General features: G+C 41.3%; 1 protein-coding gene across 1 annotated transcript in view; it reads left to right on the plus strand.

Annotated features, from left to right (window-relative positions):
* Positions 1-22769, plus strand: part of LAMA2 (laminin subunit alpha 2) — a 703642-nt gene that overhangs the window by 172733 nt on the left and 508140 nt on the right. Inside the window, exon 4 of the mRNA XM_054974995.1 lies at positions 18241-18483. Coding sequence (XP_054830970.1) covers positions 18241-18483 — 243 coding nt within the window. The remainder of the gene's footprint in view (positions 1-18240; positions 18484-22769) is intronic.

Raw genomic sequence — 22769 nt, forward strand, 5'->3', positions numbered from 1 at the left:
TGGAAATAAAATCTCCATCTGCAAAAATCATGAAAAAAACTGTTTTTGAGCCTTACTTCTGACTCTCTGGAATGGAGATGCAAGTCTGGGCTGCTTGGCAGTCACAGAAACTTCTCTTCTGAACATTCTGTGATATTTTTCAATTTCAGGTACTTTCTAGTCTTCTTGACTATTGCTATTTGCTTCTTCACAGCAGCAAGCAAGTGCTTCTCCATTATCATGGTTTTTTAAAAAATACTTTCCCCAGGCACCTGACCAGCAGACCCATCTGTCGACCATTGTGGCTGGTGGACCCTTTCTGTGCATCTTTGTACATAGAAATGCTTTTATGCACAGAAAAAGGCCTCTTTCTAAGTACTTTTATGCATAAAAAGAAAAGAGGCACCAATAGAGTCTCTGTGCACCATGAGGAAGTATCATGGTATGCAAATTAGGTGGAAATTTGGCCAAAATAAATAGTTAGGGAAAAAATTAGAGGACCCACAGGAGATCATAGGCAAGGGGGCATTGGACATACATGCCAGTCTGTTCCTGGCAGATCCAGACATGCTGTTGAGCTTGCAACTGAGTGGTGAACGTGAGAATGAGTGAATAAATAACCCCCCATTTGGCACAGAATGTTGATTATCAAATGCAATTGAATATGGTTCACTTGCATTCCCCACCATAGGAGTCAGTGAAATAACAGGCATGTGCCACCAACACTTGCCTACTTTAGGGTCCTTTAACATCAACCCTCTTGTTTGTGTTCTGGAAACTTGGTGAGAAAATGGTTCATGGGGATGACTGTATTCTGTGTGATTTTGGTGCTGTTAAGTGCAAAAATAGCTGCCCCAGAGCTTCCAATTGGTACCTCTCCCCTTCCCCATTGAAAAGAATGATTATGAAATCATGAGAACAAAAAATACTAATTAATTTTGCATCCAACCCAACAATGTGCACCTGAATATTTCACCCAACAGCCACAGATTTGAAGGCAAGTGTGTCTTAATGGAAACTTCCCAGGACATTGCTTGTGAGCTCTTCCCCCTTTTGCATAGCAATTGTTTATTTGTTTGTTTACTTTGTCACTGAGATTCAAAGTGGATTACAGTGTAATTCAATACAAGCAACAGCTAGGGCAATCAATAAACTATACAGTAAGGTATGGATTATAGAACATGCAGAAATTTCATCTAGGGCTGGAACAATGTTGAAGATAACATAGGCAATTTAACATGGCATAATTAACAATAAAAGACAGTGCACAACTGTAGTATAGTCCCTATTGAAGCATCACCTCAAACCATTTCCTTACAACACAACCCTATTACCTGTGTAAGAAAGCCCTCCTGAATAATTCAGTTTTGCATAGTTTGCAGAAAGCTCCTGATAATAATCAAGCTGTTGTGTTCTGTACCAATTGGAGCCTCCTAGTTAACTTTGAGGGGAGAACTATGTAGAGTGCATTGCAGTAGTCAACTCTCAATGTTACTATGCCATGAATCCTAGTGGCCAAATTGGCCACCTCAATGTAGTGGACCAACTTTTGGGTTAGCCCAAGTTTGTGGAAGGCATTTTTTGGCAACTGCAGTAACTTCTTTTTCTAGCAGCAGTGCTGGACCCAGTATAACCTGTAGCTCTTAATCAAGTCAGCAAGGGTCAGCTGAACTCCCTCAAAAGTGGGGAGTAGTTCAATAAATAAATAAATAAATAAATAAATAAATAAATAAATAAATAAATAAATAAATAAATAAATAAATAAATGACAGTTAAAATCTTTAGACTCTAAAAGAGATTTTTTACAGTGTAAGAGTAGAGGTCATAACTTGTTATTTGGAGAGGTAAAGAAAGTGCCAAAGAGAATAATTTGGCAACCTTACTTGAAGAAATATGTGCTGCTATCCTAGGTTGTGACTTCAATCTTAGTTGAGAAGGTATATTGGATAGGTCCTAGAAAATCATCTTCAATTTTTTTTACTAGGGTTGTAATTGCTACATTTCTGGGTATATATGTTAAAAACCAAATACTAAAGGCAGTAACGGCTCAACCTAAATTAATTATTGAAGAACAGGAGGTGCAGTTTTTGGTTGATTTACCTTTAAATTCTTAACACCACAACTTCAGTTACAAGGCATTGTTTATAAGTGGTTCATCCCATTCAAATTAAATGTCTGATATTATGGAAAATGAGTACATATAAAACAAATTTTGAGGCTGAAAAACTATTAGAACAGATAAGCTCTCAAGAACAAGAAGAGTTTGAGTTCTAACTAAACTGAACTGAACTAAACTAAAAGCTTTACATGACTCAAGAAAGTTTTCTGGGTTTTCTACTTCTCAATTAAGAACTAATTCTGAAGGATCACTCAATTGGTTGAAAGAGAAATGAAACCTGCCACCTGCTGATTAGTCTTACTATTCAAATTTCTAAACTTGATTTGGAAATCTTTTGTCTTATATTTTAGAAATAAATAAATAAATAAGAAATAAAATTAGTTTGATTTCCCTCCAGTTTCCAGCATTTTTTTGTTTTGTTTTAAGCTGATGAGGAAATCACAGGACACAGGAAATCATGGGAAAAAGCTATGCAGGATGGGGGGGGGGGTCGTGTAGAAAGGAATGGAATTTGGTGACATTTAACAAAACAAACAAACAATAGGGCTGGCTGGACCCATCCCTAAATTATATGTTTTTGCCTTCAATTAGTTTCTATCACTTCCCATCTCCTTCAGTGTAGAACTGTTGTGAAATTCTGGAAGAGTAGAGAAAAGATCTGAATGGCCCATGCTCACCCAATATCATCAGCTCTGAGAAGCTAAGAAAAGTTGGCCCTGGGTTGTAATTGAGTGGGAGGTAGAGGTAGGTAGGCAATGGCAAACCACCTGTCTTCATCTCTTGGTTTAAAAACTCTATGGAGTTATCATAAATTGGCTGTGACTTGATGGCACTTTACATACACTGAGAAAGAGAGAGAGAAAATAGCTTTTAATTTTATGTCAGGGTTCTGACTTCATAACCGATCTCTTGTTATTTTACAAAGCTACCTGTTTCAGATTAACTGATGAATGAACACAAACTGGGAAATGCAATGTGGTATACAATTCTATGGAATGTAAATAATTTGGCATCATTTCAACTAATAGCTTCTGGAATTGGTCTCAATGAATGTCTGAAGTCAAGACAAACGAAAACTCTGTTAACTATGGTATATTTCAAAATGATCATTGTTTGTTGTTCTAATAAGCACTGGTACTGTTTCTTTCAGTATTAGGAAAATACCTTTATGTCAACTAAGCTCTGTATTTGATGATTTGAGGGTTTTAAAATCTTTTCTTTATGAGGGTTTTTGACATTAGTACAGGAACCCAATATGTGTGGGATAAAGGGAAGGGGACAGCAGAATTTAAACTTGCTTTTGTTCAAAACAGATGGTCAGTTCATCACCATCAAAAATGGTTCATGCTGAGTGCCTAGACATGTGCAGCAATATGCAGGAAACTCTTTATTATGCATATATGTCTCTGGACTGGAGCATGATTCTCAGTATATCTTATAAAGTTCAGGGCAACAAAGAAAATTAAGTATGTTTATAAGGTTCACTGAAATATATGCATAAACTATAAGTTTAGTACTGTTTATACTTCCTGGAAAGAGCTCTCTGAGTCCCAGATGAAGGTTTTCCCAATCTTGCTACTGAGATCTTTTTCATTGAAAAGCCCCCTTCCTCAACTTAATGGGAGGCCAGTTTTGTGAGCTCCTTCTGACCCCACGCAGCTGCATGGGAGCCTTGTTTCAAATTGCTTGGCCAGGCAATCAGGAAGTGATTGGCTGGGCTTCGGGGCGTGTCTAACTGGCAGACCTGTGCATTCTTGTCTCCTCTCACATCCGCTGGCCAGGCCTTTAAAGGGGAGCAATCTGGGCTCTGCATGCAGTCTTCCACAGTTGATATCTTGCCTGGCCCATCTTTGTTTCAGGCATTGTAATTCTGCTTCTCCAGGAGAATTTGTGGGTGGTGGTCCTGGGTTTGTTTGCACTGGTCACAACTTGTGGGCAGTTTGGCATTGGGCATGAATGCCTTTGGGGAGAAACATGACCTGTGTGCATTGTTTCCCCATAAGGATCCCATTAAGGGATCTTGGGGGTGATGCAGGGTAGTGACAAACCCAACTTGGGTGCTGTTGGAGCATGCTTGTTCCCAGGTGATAGGGGAACTACACAGAGGTGTATGCCCAGGTAGAGTCCCACTTACTGTCATCCCATAGTGCCCCCTCAGCTGGCAATCTGAGGGGATGAGGGGGTCATCAGCTGACAGGCAGGTCAACCGATCCTGGATCTGTGCCCTATGCAGCACCAAGGCTCCTGTAAGTTGTAAGCAATAAAGTTGTGATCTTTTTAACTCCATTTGTGGTCTCTGTCACTTCCAGCCTCACCCTCGCTCCCTTAAACTGGCTCCACAAGGGAAGTGCTTTACTATTGAACTATTTTACCTGCATCTTTCAACAATGTACAGTTTCCTGCCTTCCACAACAGGGAGAGGACACGTGACCTCTAGCCATATATGTAACATTGCTAGACAGACCACCAAGTAACAAGCCCATCCAGTATGTTTTGATTTTGTATAATTTGCCACACTTCCAGACATATTTCACAAAATCTGTCTTGCATGTTGAAGAGTTCGGTATGATTTTCTAGCACTATATTTAGCCCAGTAGAAGGTATAATTTGATAGGCATCTGCCTGTGCCTGAGACCAGCATGACAACCATTTCCATTAATAGTTGAAATGATGCACATTTCCAAATGGCAAAGGAAAAATTCTATCTTTTAATAGATAAAAGCAGATGGTTTTAAAAGTATGGTAAGGTATTAGAAAATATTTTTGTTTGTGAATTTTTTATTCAAGTATGTAGCAACCAGATTTTCATAACATGGTGTCAGTAGATGAAATTCTCTAAAGTATTTGTCCCTATCCATTCACCATGGAGTAGATACCCTTAAAGCTTTATTTGGATGCCAGTTCCATTGATCACACGGAATGAACTTCCACCGAGATGCACTTGAGATTACAAGCTTAATTAAATACAACTTTGAATGTTGGGAATTTTCTTCCCCAGTGTTTTTTTTTTTATCCAATGTTCCAGCTAGCTCTTATTCACTGTGGAATTTAATGAGCTCCTAAGATATACCTCTGTAATCATTGACCTAAAACAGAAAGCATTTAATTTTAGATTTGAAAGAGATATTTGTCATAAGAAACTTCCTAGATTGTTTGTAGATTACATATAATTTAGGGTATAAAACAAACTGCACACTTTGTAAATGTCCAGAAAAATCAGTAATATAGAAATAAAAGAAAATATTGCTTGCACATTGCACAAAATGCCAAAGTTCCATTTAAGGATACATAACTGACATAGCTGTCACTACTTGGCTTCAATTTATTAAACGTGCGAATTCAGAACTTGGCATGCCCAGGTGAACTAAAATGGCAGTCAACCAAAATGAGTGGAGGGTAAGTCAGTTGACTCCTAACCATCACATAGCGTCAAGAAAAGCCCAAAGAATAGCCTTAAAGATGAAGTCTTTTTAAAGTAAGCAGCTATGTATCTTAGGTAAGTGGAAAGAGCATTCAAATCTATCCAGTCTGAATCAGCCTTAGAATAACAATAATTATCACTCCTTCTAAAAATCACCTGGCTGGCCCCCTTATTGTGATCACAAAAGAAGCAAACAAGCCACAGGCAAGGTAGAAGCTTCTGTATTCATCAGAGACACCCCAGGCCAGGCATGCAGGGAAGCAGAACTTTGTAAGTTAACACTCTTACCCCAGGAAGAAAAAGCTCAGAACAGCTTGATAAGAGTGAAATATGCTCCAGAAAGCATGGAACTACTCTGACCGTGAAAAAGCTTTTCCTAATATCCAGCCGGTACCTTTCTGCATGTAATTTAAGCCCATTGCTTCGAGTCCTATCCTCTGCTGCCACTGGAACAGTTCCTTGCCCTCATCCAAATGACAGTCTTTCAAATATTTAAAGAGAGAAATCATGTCCCCCTTCAATCTTTTCTCCAAACTAAACATTCCCAGGGTCCTCAGCCTTTCCTTGTAGAGCTGTCTCCAGACCCCTGATCATTCTTGTTGCTCTCTTCTGTACCCTCTCAATTTTCCCCGCATCTTTTTTGTAGTGAGGCCTCCAGAACTGCACAAAGTACTCCAGGTGCAGCCTGACCAAGGCAGTATAGAGAGGGACTATGACCTCCTGCGATTTCGATGCAATGGCCCTTTTGATACAACCCAAGACCGAGTTTGTCTTTTTTGCCACTGCATCACACTGACTGCTCATATTTAGTTTACAGTCCACTCTTACTCCAAGATCTCTTTCGCATACTCTACTACCCAGAAGTGTATTCCCCATCCTGTATTTGTGCTTTACATTTTTGTGGCACAGATGTAATACTGTGCACATATCTATGTTGAATTGCATCCTGTTCACAACCACCCACTTCTCCAGAGCATTCAGGCCTTGTTGAATTTTAACTCTATCTTCTTGGGTGTTTGCCACTCCTCCCAATTTGGTATCACCAACAAATTTAATGAGTTTACCCCTTCATCCAGATCATTGATAAAAATACTGAAAAGTATCGGGCCTAAAACCGAGCCCTGTGACACCCCACTGGACACCTCCCTCCAAAATCCCAAATGGCTCCTGCACTAAGCAGAACCAAATACAATATCTCCCTCCTTTCTTTGCAATAGGCTTAGTCTGGAGTAACTCTTCTTAGGATTTTGTTGTAAGAAAAGTCCAGGTGCTTAGTAGTCCTCTTGATCCTCCAGAAGCTGGCTGCAATTGCAGCCATTTACAACTCTTTCATTGGAATGAGGGCAGCCAGCAAAAAGCTCTTCTTGCAATACCCCCACCCACTTTCTGAAAAACTTGTTAGGTACCAGGGGTAGTACTGATGGGCACCATACTGGGGAACTCTGCCCTATCAGAAGAAGAAGAATCACTTGTCCAAATGATGCAAATGGTGGATTCTGCAGTATGTAAGAGATATATTTGCTTGGTCAACACATTGAAAATAAGATTCAAGGTTAAGACTAGGGGTGTGCACCAGAAAAAAATTCAGGTAAACCCAAAGTGGGAAAAAGTTTCGTAAACACTTGATATCCTAAGCGGCAAGCTGCTTCAGATTCGGGTATTTCAATCACTTAGGTATGCTCTGTAAAGATTTGAAGCATACCAAAGTGAGAGGGAAGCTTCCAGCAGCCATCATTTAAAGGGCTTTTTTCAGCTGATGAGATGGGAATCCCCCTCTCAGCTGAAAAAAGCCCTTTTAAATGCCAGCCGCTTTACAGCTGATGGGATGGGATTCCCCTCTCATCAGTGTAAAGTGGCCAGTATTTGAAAGCAGGGAGAAGAATTTAAATATTCCTTTCCCTGTCACTGCGAAGCAGTGGCATTTCTTCCCTCCTCTTGGATCAGCTGCCTGGCCCGATCCAAGGGGAGGGTAGCTCCATTTCTCACTGCTTGACAGTGACAGGGAAAGGAACATTTAAATGCTCTTGGATCAGGCAGACGATCCAAGGGGAGGAATACTCCTTTACCCACCCCTTCTGACGACAGAGAAAGGAACATTTAAAAGCCCTTTCCCTGTTGCTGCAAAGCTACAGGGAAAGGGCATTCCCCCCCCCCCCTGGATCAGACAGCTGATCCAAGAGGATGCTCATTTGCCCACTGCTTTGGAGCAACAGGGAAAGGAACATTTAAATGCCCTTTCCCCGTCACTGCAAAGCAGCGGGGAAAGGGCATTCCTTCCCACCTCTTGGATCAGCTGCCTACTGAGGCAGCTGATCAAAAAGGAGGGATGCTTCTTCACAGTGACAAGGAAAGGGCATTTCCCTCCCCCCTTTGATCAGCTGCTTGGCATGGATTTCCCCATCAAGCTGCTGATCCAGGGGGTTACAATGCCCCTTCCCATGCTGCTGTGCAGTGGCATGAAAAGGGGCATTGTAAGCCCTGGGCAACTTCCATCTGTGGCTTGGCAAGCCAGTGATTCAAGGGGTGATGCTCCTTTCCCCGCTGTTTCACAGCAGTGGAGAAAGGGCATTCCCCCCCCTTTGATCAGTTTGGTGGGATTTCCCCACCAAACAGCTGATCCTGGGTTTTAAATGCCCCTTTCCCTGCTGCTTCGCAGTAGCATGGAAAGGGCCATTTAAACCCCTTGACCCGAAGCTTCCCGAAGCAATACGAATTGCTTCAGGAAGCTTTGATTCAGGGTTTCCAAATTGGGCCCTGCATGCTGGGCTTGATTTGGAAATCCCTAATCTTTGCAAATTGGGTCCAATTCAGGTATTTTACCTGAATTGGAAACCCAAATAGCACACCCTTAGTTAAGACTGTATTGAAAATTAAGAATAAATCATTCAGTTCATTTATCCAAAAGGTATTCATAGAATGCAGTTGCAACAGAATGACACTCTGTCAGGGATTTTCTTTAGAAAAGCATGATCTGCAGATTCCAATTGCCTACACGGGTGATTTAATACTCCTTTTTCTCCTTCCATATGTGATAGTATGTCATAGCAAACTTTGTACTTCCTATGAGGTAAATTAATGCCAAGCTGCACCTGATCTTTAGATGATGCTGTCATCTTTAAATCAGAGCTTTAAATATAACTCAACTGTTGGCACGTTTGATTTTAATGCTTTGGAATGTTTTTCTTGCTCTCTTTCTTTGATCTCAGTGATGCAACCCAATAAGCTATATGGCTAAGGTGTAATATAAATGCAATTGGCAATCTTTAGAACAACTGAGCCATTTTACTCTTGCCCTCTTGCCCCCCAAACTGGCAGCTGAAAACTGAAAATGACTCCTCATGATAATAAATAAAGGAGATGCTCTTGTAAAGTACAGTCTCTCCCTAAGGTATTCATACTGGGGGGAAAAAACCCTTAAATTACCAAGTACTCCAAACAGTCCAATTTATTTCAAACAGGTTCATTCTGTGAGAAGGTAAAATATACTCAAGTTGTATTTGGACTGCATTGTGTTGCTTGCTATAAATGATATCCATTGGTCTGATTCAGTGTGGCTGTGACTACTGGCTGCAGTTCACTCTTAATGTGGAAAAGACAAAAGTAGAGGGTTTATACTTGAAATGTCAGGAACAAAACTGCATGAGAGTGCAAGGCTGAGCGACATCATTTCTACTTTTCACACATCATAGTCTGTTTTTGTGAATGTAGACTTCAGGAAGAGTATCACGTTTACAGTCAAGTTCCTGTAAGTGAGATCAATCGTTCGTCACCCAAGGCAAGGACTGGTACATCCTCCCTTTCTGTAGGTTCAATTATTGTGACTGCAGTATAGTCATCTAATGGAGATCGCATTGATTGTCCAACAAGATTATGGAGAGCAGGCAGATGGTTTTCTCTACAAATCATACTGAAAGCTGGTTGACTTTACACACAGTGCAATTCAGCTTTCCAATATGGCAGTACATCTTGACTGCTGGATTTTGTTGTGTGTGAGGAGAAACTCTGGATTCAATATCAACTGTAGTCTCTCTTTCACTTTCTTCTCTAACACCTCCGGTGTGTTAATTTAATTTTTCAAATTATCTTTAATCCCTTCTGGGTGATGGGATAAGAGAGGAACTAGCCATGTTTCTTTTAACTGTATAAGGTTTACTGGATAAGGTTGACATTTTTTCTAGCTTTCCTATAATGCCTTTAGACATTTGCTTTAAAAACAACTTACTGTCCTAAAACCACTGATTGCATGTAGGTAAGCAACATGAGGTGTGGAAGAAGGTAGTCTGACATTTCAATAGATAACAGGCTTTCTATTTCACTTTGGCGTTTATGCTTCTGCTGCAGAAAAACAGTAGGAAAAGAAAGATTGAAGGCACAAAGAAGTGTGCGTACAAGCAAAGTTGAGTTTATGATGACAGGTCTGCTATTACTGTGGCTGGGTGATAGCAAGAGATCAGCAACAGACATTGAAAGTGAAGGACTGGAACTCATTTCAGAGTGCAAGAGGATGTCTGGAATAGGGTTGCCAGCCTCCAGATGGTGGCTGAATTACAACTGATCTCCAGGCCCCTGGAGAAAATGACTGCTTTAGATAAATCGCTGCTTTTGCCTCCCCCCCCCACCAGATGCCGTCCTCTCCAGGCTCCACCCCCAAAATCTCCAGATATTTCCCAAACTGGAGCTGGCAACTCTAGTCTGGAATGTAGCCTTTGTGTCTTGCAAAGACAAGTAATGGTTCAGGGTCTGAAATGAATAGGATTCCAATATTATATCTAAGAGAAGAATGCTACCTTATCTGTAAGAAAGCAGAGGAAGGCAGAAATTCCACAAGGGTAGTTTTCTGTTTCATAGTGTTGTGGTATTGCAGGGGGTGGGGGAAGCGATTGGTCATGTAGAAAAACCAACAGGAGTTGGTCAACAATTCTATTTTCTGATGTCCTAATAATCAGTCACCATGGAAAATTTACTGGTTTATTTGATATAGGCTTGATTATTCATGATCTGCCACAGCCTCTTCTTTTCTCAATCATTTGATGTATTAAATGTTGTTGTCACATGTTGTTGTCACATATGTTCATTAGTGGTTGCTCCCCATCCTGGTTTTAAATCTGCATAAACAATGAGTCATTCTGGCATTGTAAATCTGCAAAAGCAGTTTTGTCCACATTGTATGTGTCTGTGAAGTGAAAGGTGGGGGCTGTAACCACTGGTGACATCACAAGAGATGGCTTGGCAATGGTACAAAGGAATTAAAATATGCTCACATGAGTTGGCACTGAGTGATTGGTTGACACAAACCAAAGAAAACACTGGTTCAGCATCCATCTTTTGGGGTAGCCAACCACACACAAACCAAAACACTATTTAAATTTACTAGCACCATTTATTCTGCCGAAATTTCATTTTTTGCTTGTTTTGGAGACCTTGGAAAAATAGCATGTGCTGCATAATACTTTGTCTAAGATCTTTTGACGTGCAAAAGCATTGTCTGATTTACTTACTTACTTTCTTGATTTATACTCCACCTTTTCCCCTGATGGGGACCCAAAGCAGCTTAAATTGTTCTCTTGTCCTCCATTTCTTGTCAGGTAAGGTAAAATGAGAGTACGTGACTGGCCCAGGGTCCCACAGAATTTTCCATGGCAGAGTGGGGATTTACACCTGGGTCTACCAGATCCCCAACTAACTCTTTAACTCAATTGTAATATCCTTGATATGGTTAAAATTTTGATATGGTTTTAAAATTTTAGTAAGGGTACTAAACATCTAAAGATCTCTTACTTCTCTTTCAAATTTATTTGTTTGTTTGTTTATTGTCGCCCACTCAATACCTGCACCTCAAATCACATTAAAATTCTCAGCAAATAAAATGACCTTACAGAGCATTCTAAAAACTCTTCCCCCTGCATCTCCTCAACCGTTCTGAACCAGTTGCAGTTCTGGGTTGCCTTCAAGGTTAGCCTCATGCAGAGCATGGTACAGTATTCCAAATATAGCCTAAATGATTCTATACCTATATATCACTAAACTCTTGGCTGCAAAATGAACAGGCAAAATGTAAAGCAGAAAATCTCAATGTAATTCTTCCATCCTTGAATATGTAGTAATTCAGAGAGCAGTTAACAGCCCAGTTTTCTCAAGAAACTAGACTCTAAGAAAACTTAAGATTTAATTATTTTTGCCAATGGGGCCCAAAGTTTGTCACCACTGGATTTAACCAGCCATGATGGACAAAGGTCCAAGGGGCAAGTGGTAGGCCTCACAGCAGTCCTATCAACCTCATCCTGGGAGATGCAGCTGAAGTGGTCTAAAACTCAAATAGAAGATGGCCAAGGGCCTCCTGCTCAAGTACTGTATCAACTGAGGCCGGTAAGTCCTGGTGGAGGGACAAAATTTTACCTGCAAAAAACTCCCAAAGGCCTCACAGCTAAGTCTCGAATCAACAATTTGCCTTTTGCCCTGTGATAGGGAGACTAAAGATCAAATTATTATAAATAATTGAGCTGGGGGGGAGCTTGCAGATGCAATGGAAGTGGCATAAAACTCCTTTTTGGTCGCTTTCACTGCCATCTCATTGGCTTTCATAAGCATCCTATAAGAAGTTCTTGCCACTTCGTCACAAGTATACAACCACACTCGCTCTAGTTTTCTCAGCTCACATTTAACCCATCGTAGCTCCTCAGTATACCACGGGTCTAGTCTGGTATGGGGGCACAGAGGGCAATGGGGAGCAACTTGGTTGATGGCTTCAGAGAGACAGACATGCCAGTCCTCTACCAGCACATGCAATGAGCCGTCAGGGGGCATTGGATCCCACAGAGCATTCCAGAACTTGAGCGGATCTATAAGTCTCTGTAGGAGAGCATAAATCAGCTTGCTGCCTATGCGAGGGGGGTGGCGCACCCAAATGGACCTTCAGGACAAAGTGGTCTGACCATGGCACTGCTTCAATTACATCTAGGTCCACGTGAATCTCCATCCCAAAGATCAAATCTAGTGTGTGGCCTGCCCGATGTGTAGAAGCTGCCACAAATTAAAAATTCGGCTACTAGCTGTGAGACTTTTGGGAGCTTCTTTGCAGATAAAATCTTGTCTCTCCGCCATGATCTGCCAGCCACAGTTGATACAGTAAGGGAACTGGAGGCCCATTGGCTGTCTTCCGGCCCTTATTTAGATCACTTCAGTCTGGTGTCCCAGGAGGAAGTTGACAGGATCCTGCAGTGGGTGAGGCCCACCATGTGCTCCCTGGACCTCTGCCCTTCGTGGCTGGTGAAAGTCAGCATGGACGGGTTAGGGGCCCAGTTGGAGGCTATTATTAATCAATCATTGAGCTCCAGGGTTTTCCATGGAGTGCTGAAGGAAGCTGTGGCGACGCCTCTCCTGAAAAAACATCTTTGGACCCCACCGATCTGTCCAATTACCAACCAGTCTCGAACCTCCCATTTCTGGGGAAGGTGATTGAATGGGCAGTGGCAGAACAGCTGCAGATTTTCCTGAAGGATTCTTCTGTCCTGGACCCATTCTAGTCTGGTTTCCACCCAGGACACAGGATGGAGACAGTACTGGTCGCCCTTACTGATGAGCTTTGCAGACATCTGGATTGAGGTGGATCAGCGCTGCTGATTTTGTTGGATCTTTCAGCAGTGTTTGACATGGTTGACTATGAACTATTGGCCCACCGCCTCGCTGAGGTGGGGATCCGAGGGACTGCCTTGCACTGGCTCATCTCCTTTCTCCATAGTCGGGGACAGAGGGTGGAGCTTGGGGAGAGCTTATCTTCACACCAGCCTCTGTTCTGCGGCATTCCACAAGGGGCGATACTCTCCCCTTTGTTATTCAACCTGTACATATGCCCCTTTGCCCAGCTGTCACGAAGTTTTGGACTGGGTTGTTACCAATATGTGGATGACACCCAGTTGTATCTGTTGATGGGTGGCCGGCCTGACTCTGCCCCTGATGTCCTAGTAAAAGCTTTGGAGGCTGTAGCTGGATGGGTAAAGCAGAGCTGGCTGAAGCTGAACCAGGTAAAGATGGAGGTCCTGTACTTGGCCCGTGGGTTGCCAGATTTGGGAATCTGATTCCTGACCTTTGATGGGGCGCCATTAGTGCATTTCTCATTGGTCTTAAGTCTTGGAGTGATACTAGATTCCTCCTTATCGATGGAGGGCCAGGTCACGGCAGCTGCCCAGTCTGTGTTCTTCCATCTTTGACAGGCCAGGCAATTTGCGCCCTATCTGTCGACCCATGACCTAACTACAGTGATCCATGCAATAGTCACCTCCAGAACTGACTACTGTGACTTGCTCTATGCAAGGCTTCGCTTGGGTCTAACCTGGAAACTGCAGCAGGTCCAGAATGCTGCTGCACGTGTCCTAATGGACACACCATACAGGCACATATTATTCCCATCCTGCAGCAGCTGCACTGGTTCGTCATCGAATTCTGGATTAGGTTCAAGGTTTTGGTTTTAAACTTTAAAGCCCTAAACAGATTGAGAGCAGCATACCTGCAGGACCGTCTCTCCCCATACGTACCCTGAAGAGCATTAAGATCTGCAAATAAGATCCTACTGGTGGTCCCTGGCCACAGGGAGTCCTGGCTGGCCTTGACCAGGGCTAGGACATTTTTAGTCCAGGCCCTAACCTGGTGGAACTCTCTGTCGGAGGACACCCAGGCCCGCCAAGATCTTATATCCTTTCAGCGGGCCTGTAAAACAGAGATGTTCCTCCAAGCATACGGTTGAGGCCAGTCTTCGATCATTTAGGAGCCTCCCTACTGGTTTCTTGCCAGGGGGGCAGTGCTATCATCTGCCTCCCCATAAGCCCAGTCACTGGATTATTATAAACTGTGGCCCCACCCTACCCCTTTATGTTCTGCTGTTTTATAAGATGATTGAGAAATTGGAGGGGGGCCGCCATCTGAAATGCTTGTATTTATGATCCTTTTGGTTTTTAACTGTATTTGTATGTTTTAATGCCTATTGAGTGTTTTATTGTAACTAGAGTCCTAGTGCTGCCCTGGAAGACAGTAGGTCCACAGCCTGTGAGGAGATGGCATCATCAGCATGGACATTGAAGTCAACCAAAACTAATAGCTTGAGATATTCAAAGGCACAGTCAGCCAACGCCTCTAGCAAGCTTGACAGGGTAGCTGCTGGTGCATTAGGCAGCCGGTACACCAGACAGATAGCCAAACTTTCCACAGCACCCCATATCAGGTCTACACAATCAATGCCAGTGATCTTTGGTGCAGGGAGTGGCTTGAAGGAGAAAAACTCCCAAGTGAGTATCGTCACCCCTCCCCCTCCCCAGCCACTAATCTGGGACTAATGAAGCCCAGGGAGGTTAGCTCATTCAGAGTGACTGTTTCACCTTCCCAAGTCTTGGTTATGCATATCAGATCCACCTTACTTGCTGCAAAATTGTCCTGCAGTGTATAGGTCTTATTATTAATGGACCCGGCAATACATAACATCAGAGTCAGGGAGGAGCATGAAATCCTAGCCCCACTACTAACATATCTCGGGATGGGATGAAGGTTGGAAGGGCTGACCTGTATCTCCGTGTCCTTCCTTTATAACATCTAGCCCCACTGCCATACTTTCCTCAGCCCTGGATTACTGGGATCTCCAACTCCACACTGGTTCCTTACCAAAGTCCATTCCACTCAGCCCCAGATGAAGCAGCCTTCATCTGGAGCAGCATAGGCAGGGTCGGCAGACATTCCCTGGCAGCAACTCCTTTCCGGCCAGAGCACTCAGGGGCAGGGCTGAGCAGGTGGAAAACTCAGCCCTTGATGGAGCAGTCTGTCTGGTAAGCAGAGCGCAGGCAGCTTCAGTTGCTGGTCAGCAAACCATGGTGGAAGTCTGTTGCCTTTGTGGGCTTCCTGGGGGCATCTGCTTGGTCATTGTTAGAACAGGATGCAGGACCAAATGGGCATTTTTCAGATCTAGGTGGGCTCCTCTTATGTCCAGTCCAGTTTATTATGATGACAAATGTTTTCATTTCTAGCAAGCTTAGCTAAATGTGAATGAATTTTACCCAGAAGAAGCATGAGAACTTAATTGCCTGCTTGCTGCTAGATGTCTGCAAGTCATGGTTAGAGCACAGGGATGGTCAATAATAGGAAATGCTCCATGGCACAGCTTTATGCAGCACTAAACTGCACACTGCTGTCCTTTGAGGATAATCTGAAGAGCAAAGGCATAAGACTCGTGTCTTTTTCAAGCATGGTGTTAAACCAGAGCAAAAAAACCCAAACATTAGCTGCTGCTAAATTACTGAGCTGAGAATCCTCTATCGGGGAAACCCCCAAGTACTTAGTCACAGTAGCAAAGTATTAGTGTGAAATCTCCATTTCCCTCCTTTATTCATTTAAGTGCCAATGCTAAAAAAGCTGCCAAGGATCCATGAAAAAACATGAAACAGCTTTACTTATTTCATCTGTTTCATTCTGTAATTATAATGTTCCAGAACTTCAGTTGGTGTGAACTGGCAGTGGTCCACTGAAAATGCAAGCTTCTACCAACTAACTATATGGAACATTGTCTTCTGGTTTTCCACCATAAAAATTTCTGTAATTTCTCTTCCTTAGCCCCTTCACGTCTCCTCTCCATAGCTAAAAGCAATGAATCCTGTTTATATCTTACATTTCTTCAAAATCTAAGATTGAAAAATGAGACTTCTTATGATTGTCTATTTTTTTCCTCAGGAGAGCCATGTTAGCATAGGAGAAATAATACCATTTCTAATGCTATTTCTTTCCTCTGGGATTACCTGGAGAAGCCAAAGTAGCACACAGCAGCCCAATCCACACATTACAGTGAATGCATGTATATTCTGCATGTACATGTTAGAAAGAGCCAAAATGCATTCACATTACAAATGAAACTAGGATGGTATGTGTGTTCACTATGACTTGTGAACAGGGCTAGTGTCAGTGATGGATCTGTGGACTGAAAATTGTTCATGGATGGATTGGTGATGCATAAAATACGGTGTGAGGTCTGTACCTGGACCCTGGTCATCCATTTACCCCCAAATTCAAGATCTAAACCATATTAAATATTCTGCCCAGAGTTCCCTTATTTGTATTTACAAAAGTTGACTTCAACAAAAAACAATTTTACATCTATTGAAATCCCTTTATTTTCAATCCTGTTACTGAAATGTATATTCTTGTAAATTTGCTCTATTTTTTTATCCTTATGGTCATAAAATCTGATGATAATGATTAGATGGTCCACCAGCATGGGTCTAGGTGACAGAAGAGCCTGTGTAGTTTTTTGACAGCCATCATGGCTAAAGTTCAGAAGATTAAAATGGGCACTGGAAAGTCCAGGATAAGTCACATTGTTCCTCAGCCTGCTGTAATGGTTCCAGGTGTGCTGTACTGAATTTCTTGGAAATAACATTAAATTAAAATGTGAAAAATATGTGTATGCTTCTGTGTAGGTTTTGGTGTGTGTCGACACCTGACAGTTACAAATAACAACAAAATTGTGAAAATCGTTGCTACGGTTGATTGGTTTGTTGCTACTATCAAACTATCTTGGCACACAGTGTTCTGCATAATAACGTCCTTTCATATCTGAAAAAAATTAACAGCTCTCAAGATGTCCAGATCTGGAGGAGGTGTGCTCTGCTGTCCCATTAATTCATACAGTGATATGCGTTGTATTAAATTGCAAGGCTTATTTTTATTTTCTTTACAAAAACTTGGTCTATGCTTAGTTGAAGAACTTGTTGTCCTGTATATTTTATAAGGGCCTGTGCATTGATAATGGCAGCTCTGCCTTAGTCTGGGGTAAGGGATTGAGTTTGGGATGATGGATGGTACCCTCTACCACCCCACCCTGCAGTCCCCTCCTCATTCTGTGCGCAAATTAGTCTGCTTCAGAATTCCATTAGAGCAATTCCACTTTTCATTTTCAAGAAATGGAAATCACACACTTTTATTGTTAAGGAGACCGTTGTGGTCATTGGCTGGCAGGTGGGTCAGCCAATGTTCAGATCAGTGCCTTATGCAGCGCCAAGCTGTAAATCAATAAAGCTTATGGCCTCTTTTAACAACATCATGGTTGTCTGGTGTATTTTGCCGCCTTCATCCTAGCTCTCCTGTAAATGGAAATCACACACTTTTGTTGTTAGGAAAGGACTTTATTTTATTTCAGTGGACATACAGTCCTTGGTTTTTGATACACTTTCAATGCAATTCTAAACAGTTACTTCAGTCAAAGCCCATTAATTTCAATGGGCTTACATTGGAGTAAGTCTGTTTAGGATTGCACTGTTAGTGATAATTCGACTGATCACTCGGCCGGGATCAGTCACAGAGGAGGAGGCAATGCCCGCTTGCCCACCCTCCCTTGCCCATTGTATTTTTTCCCACAACGGGCTTTCTTACTAGTTGTTCAATATCACTGACATTTAATAATGCTGTTTGCTTTAAATTGCTGCTGCTGTTTTAGTTGTTTTAGTTGATTTATGGTTTTTAGCTGATAGTTTAATTGTGGAATTGTTTGCAATGAATAAATAAACTGATAGAGCATTGTAGATTTGTTATGGTCATTAGTCCAGAGCTGGGAACAGCAGAATACATTCAATGGAAAGTGGAAAGCCAAGCTACAATATCAAGCTGTATAATCAGCACTGCAGGCTGATAAGCTACATAAATAAAAAATATAGACAGATGTTATTGTGACTGCTTCTTTACCTTCTTCCAGGTGTTCCAGATTGCCTATGTCATTGTAAAATCAGCTAATTCTCCAAGACCTGGGAACTGGGTTTTGGAACGTTCATTGGATGGCACTGACTATCAACCCTGGCAGTATCATGCTATCACAGACACGGAATGTTTGACTCGCTACAACATTCCTCCCCGTACTGGACCCCCATCATATGCAAAAGATGATGAAGTTATATGCACCTCGTATTACTCCAAGATCCATCCTCTGGAGAATGGTGAGGTAAGATGAGAAATCAGCTGTTGATGATGGCAGTTCAACCACCAATTGAATATATACATAACCTCAATGTCAATATATATGAATCTGCATTTTAATATCTTGACAGAGTCTAGGGCTACCAGGTCCGCCACTGCCTCTTATCTGACCAATGAGGAATAGAAAAGTGACCAGAGGCAGGCTGGAGCACATTGTGCACATGCTCTGCAGGCCCCAATAATGTCACTTCTGGTTTAAACCAGAAGCTATGGTATCTCAGTGTGGCCAATTCTCTAAGAATCAGCTCCAAACATAACACAATTGCAATATTTTGGGCCTGCTGAGATGCTGTAGCTTCCAGTTTAAACCAGAAGTGATGTCATGGGGAGCTTGTGAAGCACTTGTGCACTTCATATGTGCACAGAAGAAGAGGATCATCTCCCCTCCAGAACCCCCACCCCCCACTTTATAGGAGGAGGGGCCTGGCAATCATGTCAGAGTCTGTCTTCTTGAAGTCCTCAAAGAGACAATTTAATCTCCAGAAGCATATGGTTGTTTGCATAACAAGGAATCCAAAGAGACAGTACCAAAAATAATACATATTGAGAAAGCATGAATCAAATTTAAGAAAATGTCCTTCATGTAAAAAGGAGCATAGGTACTCTGGAACCTTTTGGCAAATTTTACAATTTTTTCCTACTGCAAACCTGATGGTATTTTTAATTATATTACAAACTATTTTTATTTGTATCACAAAATTATTAGGTCCTTTTGGTTTAGAAAACAAATCAACTAAGTGGGGAGCATGGCAAAGGATTATAATACTAGAGCCCTGAGTCACCCAATGAAGCTGATAGGCAATAGATGCAGAGAAAACAAAAGAAAATACTTTTTCAAACAGTGCATAATTAACTTGTGAAACATACTGTCATGGGTTGTGGTTGTAGCTACCAAGACAGATGGCTTTATTGGGGGATTAGAGAGATTCGTGGAAGACAGAGACATCCGTAACTATTAAATATGAGGGCTGAGTGGGGCTTTCATATTTAAAGGCTGCACAAAAGATGACTTATGTTCCCTTCACAGTTTGCTGCACTTGCACTTTAGAAGCAGGGACCTCTTATATAGACTCCAGTAATCCTGCTGTATGCACTGGATACTCAGTGCCTGCCATTCTTGTGCTCTTGTGTCCTTTGAAGGAATGTATGCAATACTGCCTTCACCCACAGGAATGAGCAGGCAGTGTCTGCATCTCTGTTAGAATTATAATCCAGAAAATAGGAAAATACGTCAAATGTGTGTGAGTTTTCCTTTCATCTCTATTTAGGACTATGTGGCATTTTGACAAGATTAATGTATTGCCCTTTAAACTAATTTTTCTTGTTGGTTTAAAAGTTCCACCTTATTAAAAGCTGTACAAAGCTGGCATCACTGTTTTTGACTCCTGTGATTTTCATTAATCTGAAAACTAAAAATTAATGGTTACCATAGTGATTTTGGCTTCATTTCATTTGCGCTGAAACTACTGCTATTTGCAGTTAATTTTGTTCTTCATAAAAGCACTTAGTTTCTTGTTTTTACAGATTAGAAATAGTGCCTACATTTTATTAATGTTGTTACACAGAAATTATTGTGGCGATATTAACTCTACAATAGTATGTTAACTCTAGTACCTTTATTTTCCTGTAGAGGAATTTGAGCTTGAATTTAATGGGACTTGCACCTTTTTTTAAAATGACCTCACAGTTTTAAGTACAGTGATAGATGCATACATAACATGTTTTGCGTTTATTATCCTTTTTGATTTAACTAGTAAAGTCTGAAAAGTGCTCTGAATGCACGTGTGTAAGTGAATGAGAATCATATCCTACTGATTTATTGAGTACATTTCCCCACATATATGTGAATGAATTCTGATTTCATGATTTCAGCTATTACTCTGCAGTTCTGAACACAATCAAATGCATAGCATTTAACATTCCACAGGAGAGGACAGGAGGACACACTGGTAACATCTTTATTGTTATATAAGAATGCTCAAGTGATTCCCACCGCCACTGTGCATGGCTGAAAGCAATTTATTGTATGTATTTCAATATGAAATAACAGGTTCTCCACAGATTTTTAAAAAGAAAGACGTTCATTCTTTGAATTAACGATGTACTTCAGAAAATATAATAATCATATTAACTGACCAAAATAAGCATCAGCAGCTTTACTGGGAAGTAATTGATTGTGCTATTTGGCACATTAGTGTTCATATATATTTATATACATGTGTACTACTGTCAAAATGCATTCTTCTCCTCCTTTAGAGATTTAGCTGCTAAAATCCATGTGAGCTGGGGCTGCTGCCTGATGAAAAGAAATGCCTATCTTAAATGAATTCAAGTCTTCAGATACTAAAGAAACTTATTGGTGTATTCTTAGAATCTCTCTCCAGCATCCTTGAAGTTATTGGAATATGGGAGAGGTTTTACAAGCCTGCATGTAGAAGATGCCAGCATGAATTTTTAATGAATGAATCGCTCCACGCTATTGTTATCTCTTTTTAAAATTGGGTTGATAGTTTTCTGAATTGGGGGAATGATATCAATACATTATACCTTGATTCTAGCATGGCATTTGACAAAGTATCCCATGGGTATTTTGGCTAGCAGATGGATTCACAGATGGTTGGAAAACCGTACTCATTGTTTCAGATGGGTAGCCATGTTGGTTTGCAGTAGAAGAGCAATACTCAAGTCTAGTAGCACCTTAAAGACCTACAAGATTTTTCAGGGTATAAGCTTTCAAGAATCAAGTTGCCTTCATTCGATACCTTAAGCAGATATCTAATGAACAGAGCTTGACTCTCAAAAGCTTATACTCTGGAAAATCAGTTTGGTCTTTAAGGTGCTTTTGGACTTCAATCATACTCAAAGACTACTAATCAATGGCCTTTCATCAGGCTGTAGGTATGTGGCATACTGAAGGAATTTGTCCTGGTTTCAACTAGATTTACAAGTTATGAGCTTTCAAGAGTCAAACTCGGTCACAAAGGGAGCCATGAAAGCTCATACCCTGGAAATCTAGTTGAGTCTTTAAACTGCTGCTGGACTTGAATCTTGCTTTTCTACTGCAGAACAACACAGCTACCAATCTGAAAGTGTCCTGGTTCCAATACTCTTCACCATGTTTTAGCAATTTAGTACTTTAGTAATTAAAGGCTAACAAGTGTCATTTGCCTTTACCAACTGTAGAAAAGAGCAGAGATTCAGATTTCAGATTGCTGCAGAGCAGGAGCCATAAATGCTAGAGGTAATAAAACAATTAAACTCCATAGCAAGAATTCACACCTAATCTCTCATCTTCTCCATAAGATTTCCCAGAATGATTTCCCTTTACATATCTATAGGGATGCAGATTTCTGCTACTGGTGTGACTGGGAACAATAATATAAAGACTAAGAAGTGAATGAAGCAGAAGGGCTTACAATGAAAAGTAATATCCAACATAACCATAAAGAGTGGTGGAAAGTATTTCTCCATTGTAAATGTCTTAAGAGCTCAAGTCATGGATCAGAATGGGAGTGATGGGGGGGGGGGGTAAGTTCTTTTTTCCTGCATTTCCTGGATTGTTTCTATGGAATTTTGAACATACTGCACGTAACTAACTGTTGGACTCACCTGACATAGGAAACATGAGCTTTTATTTTTTTTTACATATGAACTGTTCAGTGTATACTGAACCACTTATCTACTGCAACCCAAGCACTTACATTTTGGCTGTATCCACAGGGTGAATAGTTTTCAGTGCTGCTTTCATGCAGCCAAGAAAGCAAAATTTTGCATGATTTTCTTTAAATAGTTGGGTAGCAGGCAGAAATTCAACAGACAAAGCTTCCCAGAAAAAGGAAGGCAGAGACACCTTTAAGATGGTGCTTAAAAGAATAAGATAAGTGATTTAACAAGAGTTCCACATTAGCCAATGGAAATTTGCATGGGAATGGGGAACACTTTGTGCATTACAATTTTCCACTACTAATGTGAACAGCTGCCAATCATACCACTTTTTCACTAAAATGTATCATCTTGAACTGAAGCTGTTCCTTTGGCCACAAAGATCCCATGAGCTATTTCATCATTATGAACCACTGTAAGAAGGGAGGCCTGACATGGATGGCCCAGGCTAGCCCTATCTCATCAGATCATGGCTGCTAAGCAGGGTTGTCCCTGGTTAGTACTTGGATGGAGGATCATCAAGGAAGTCCAGCGTTGCTACTTAGAGGCAGGCAGTGGCAAACCACCTCTGTCTGACTCTTGCCTTAA

Source organism: Eublepharis macularius, chromosome 1 (assembly GCF_028583425.1).
Source record: "Eublepharis macularius isolate TG4126 chromosome 1, MPM_Emac_v1.0, whole genome shotgun sequence".
In the NCBI taxonomy this organism is placed as follows: Eukaryota; Metazoa; Chordata; class Lepidosauria; order Squamata; family Eublepharidae; genus Eublepharis; species Eublepharis macularius.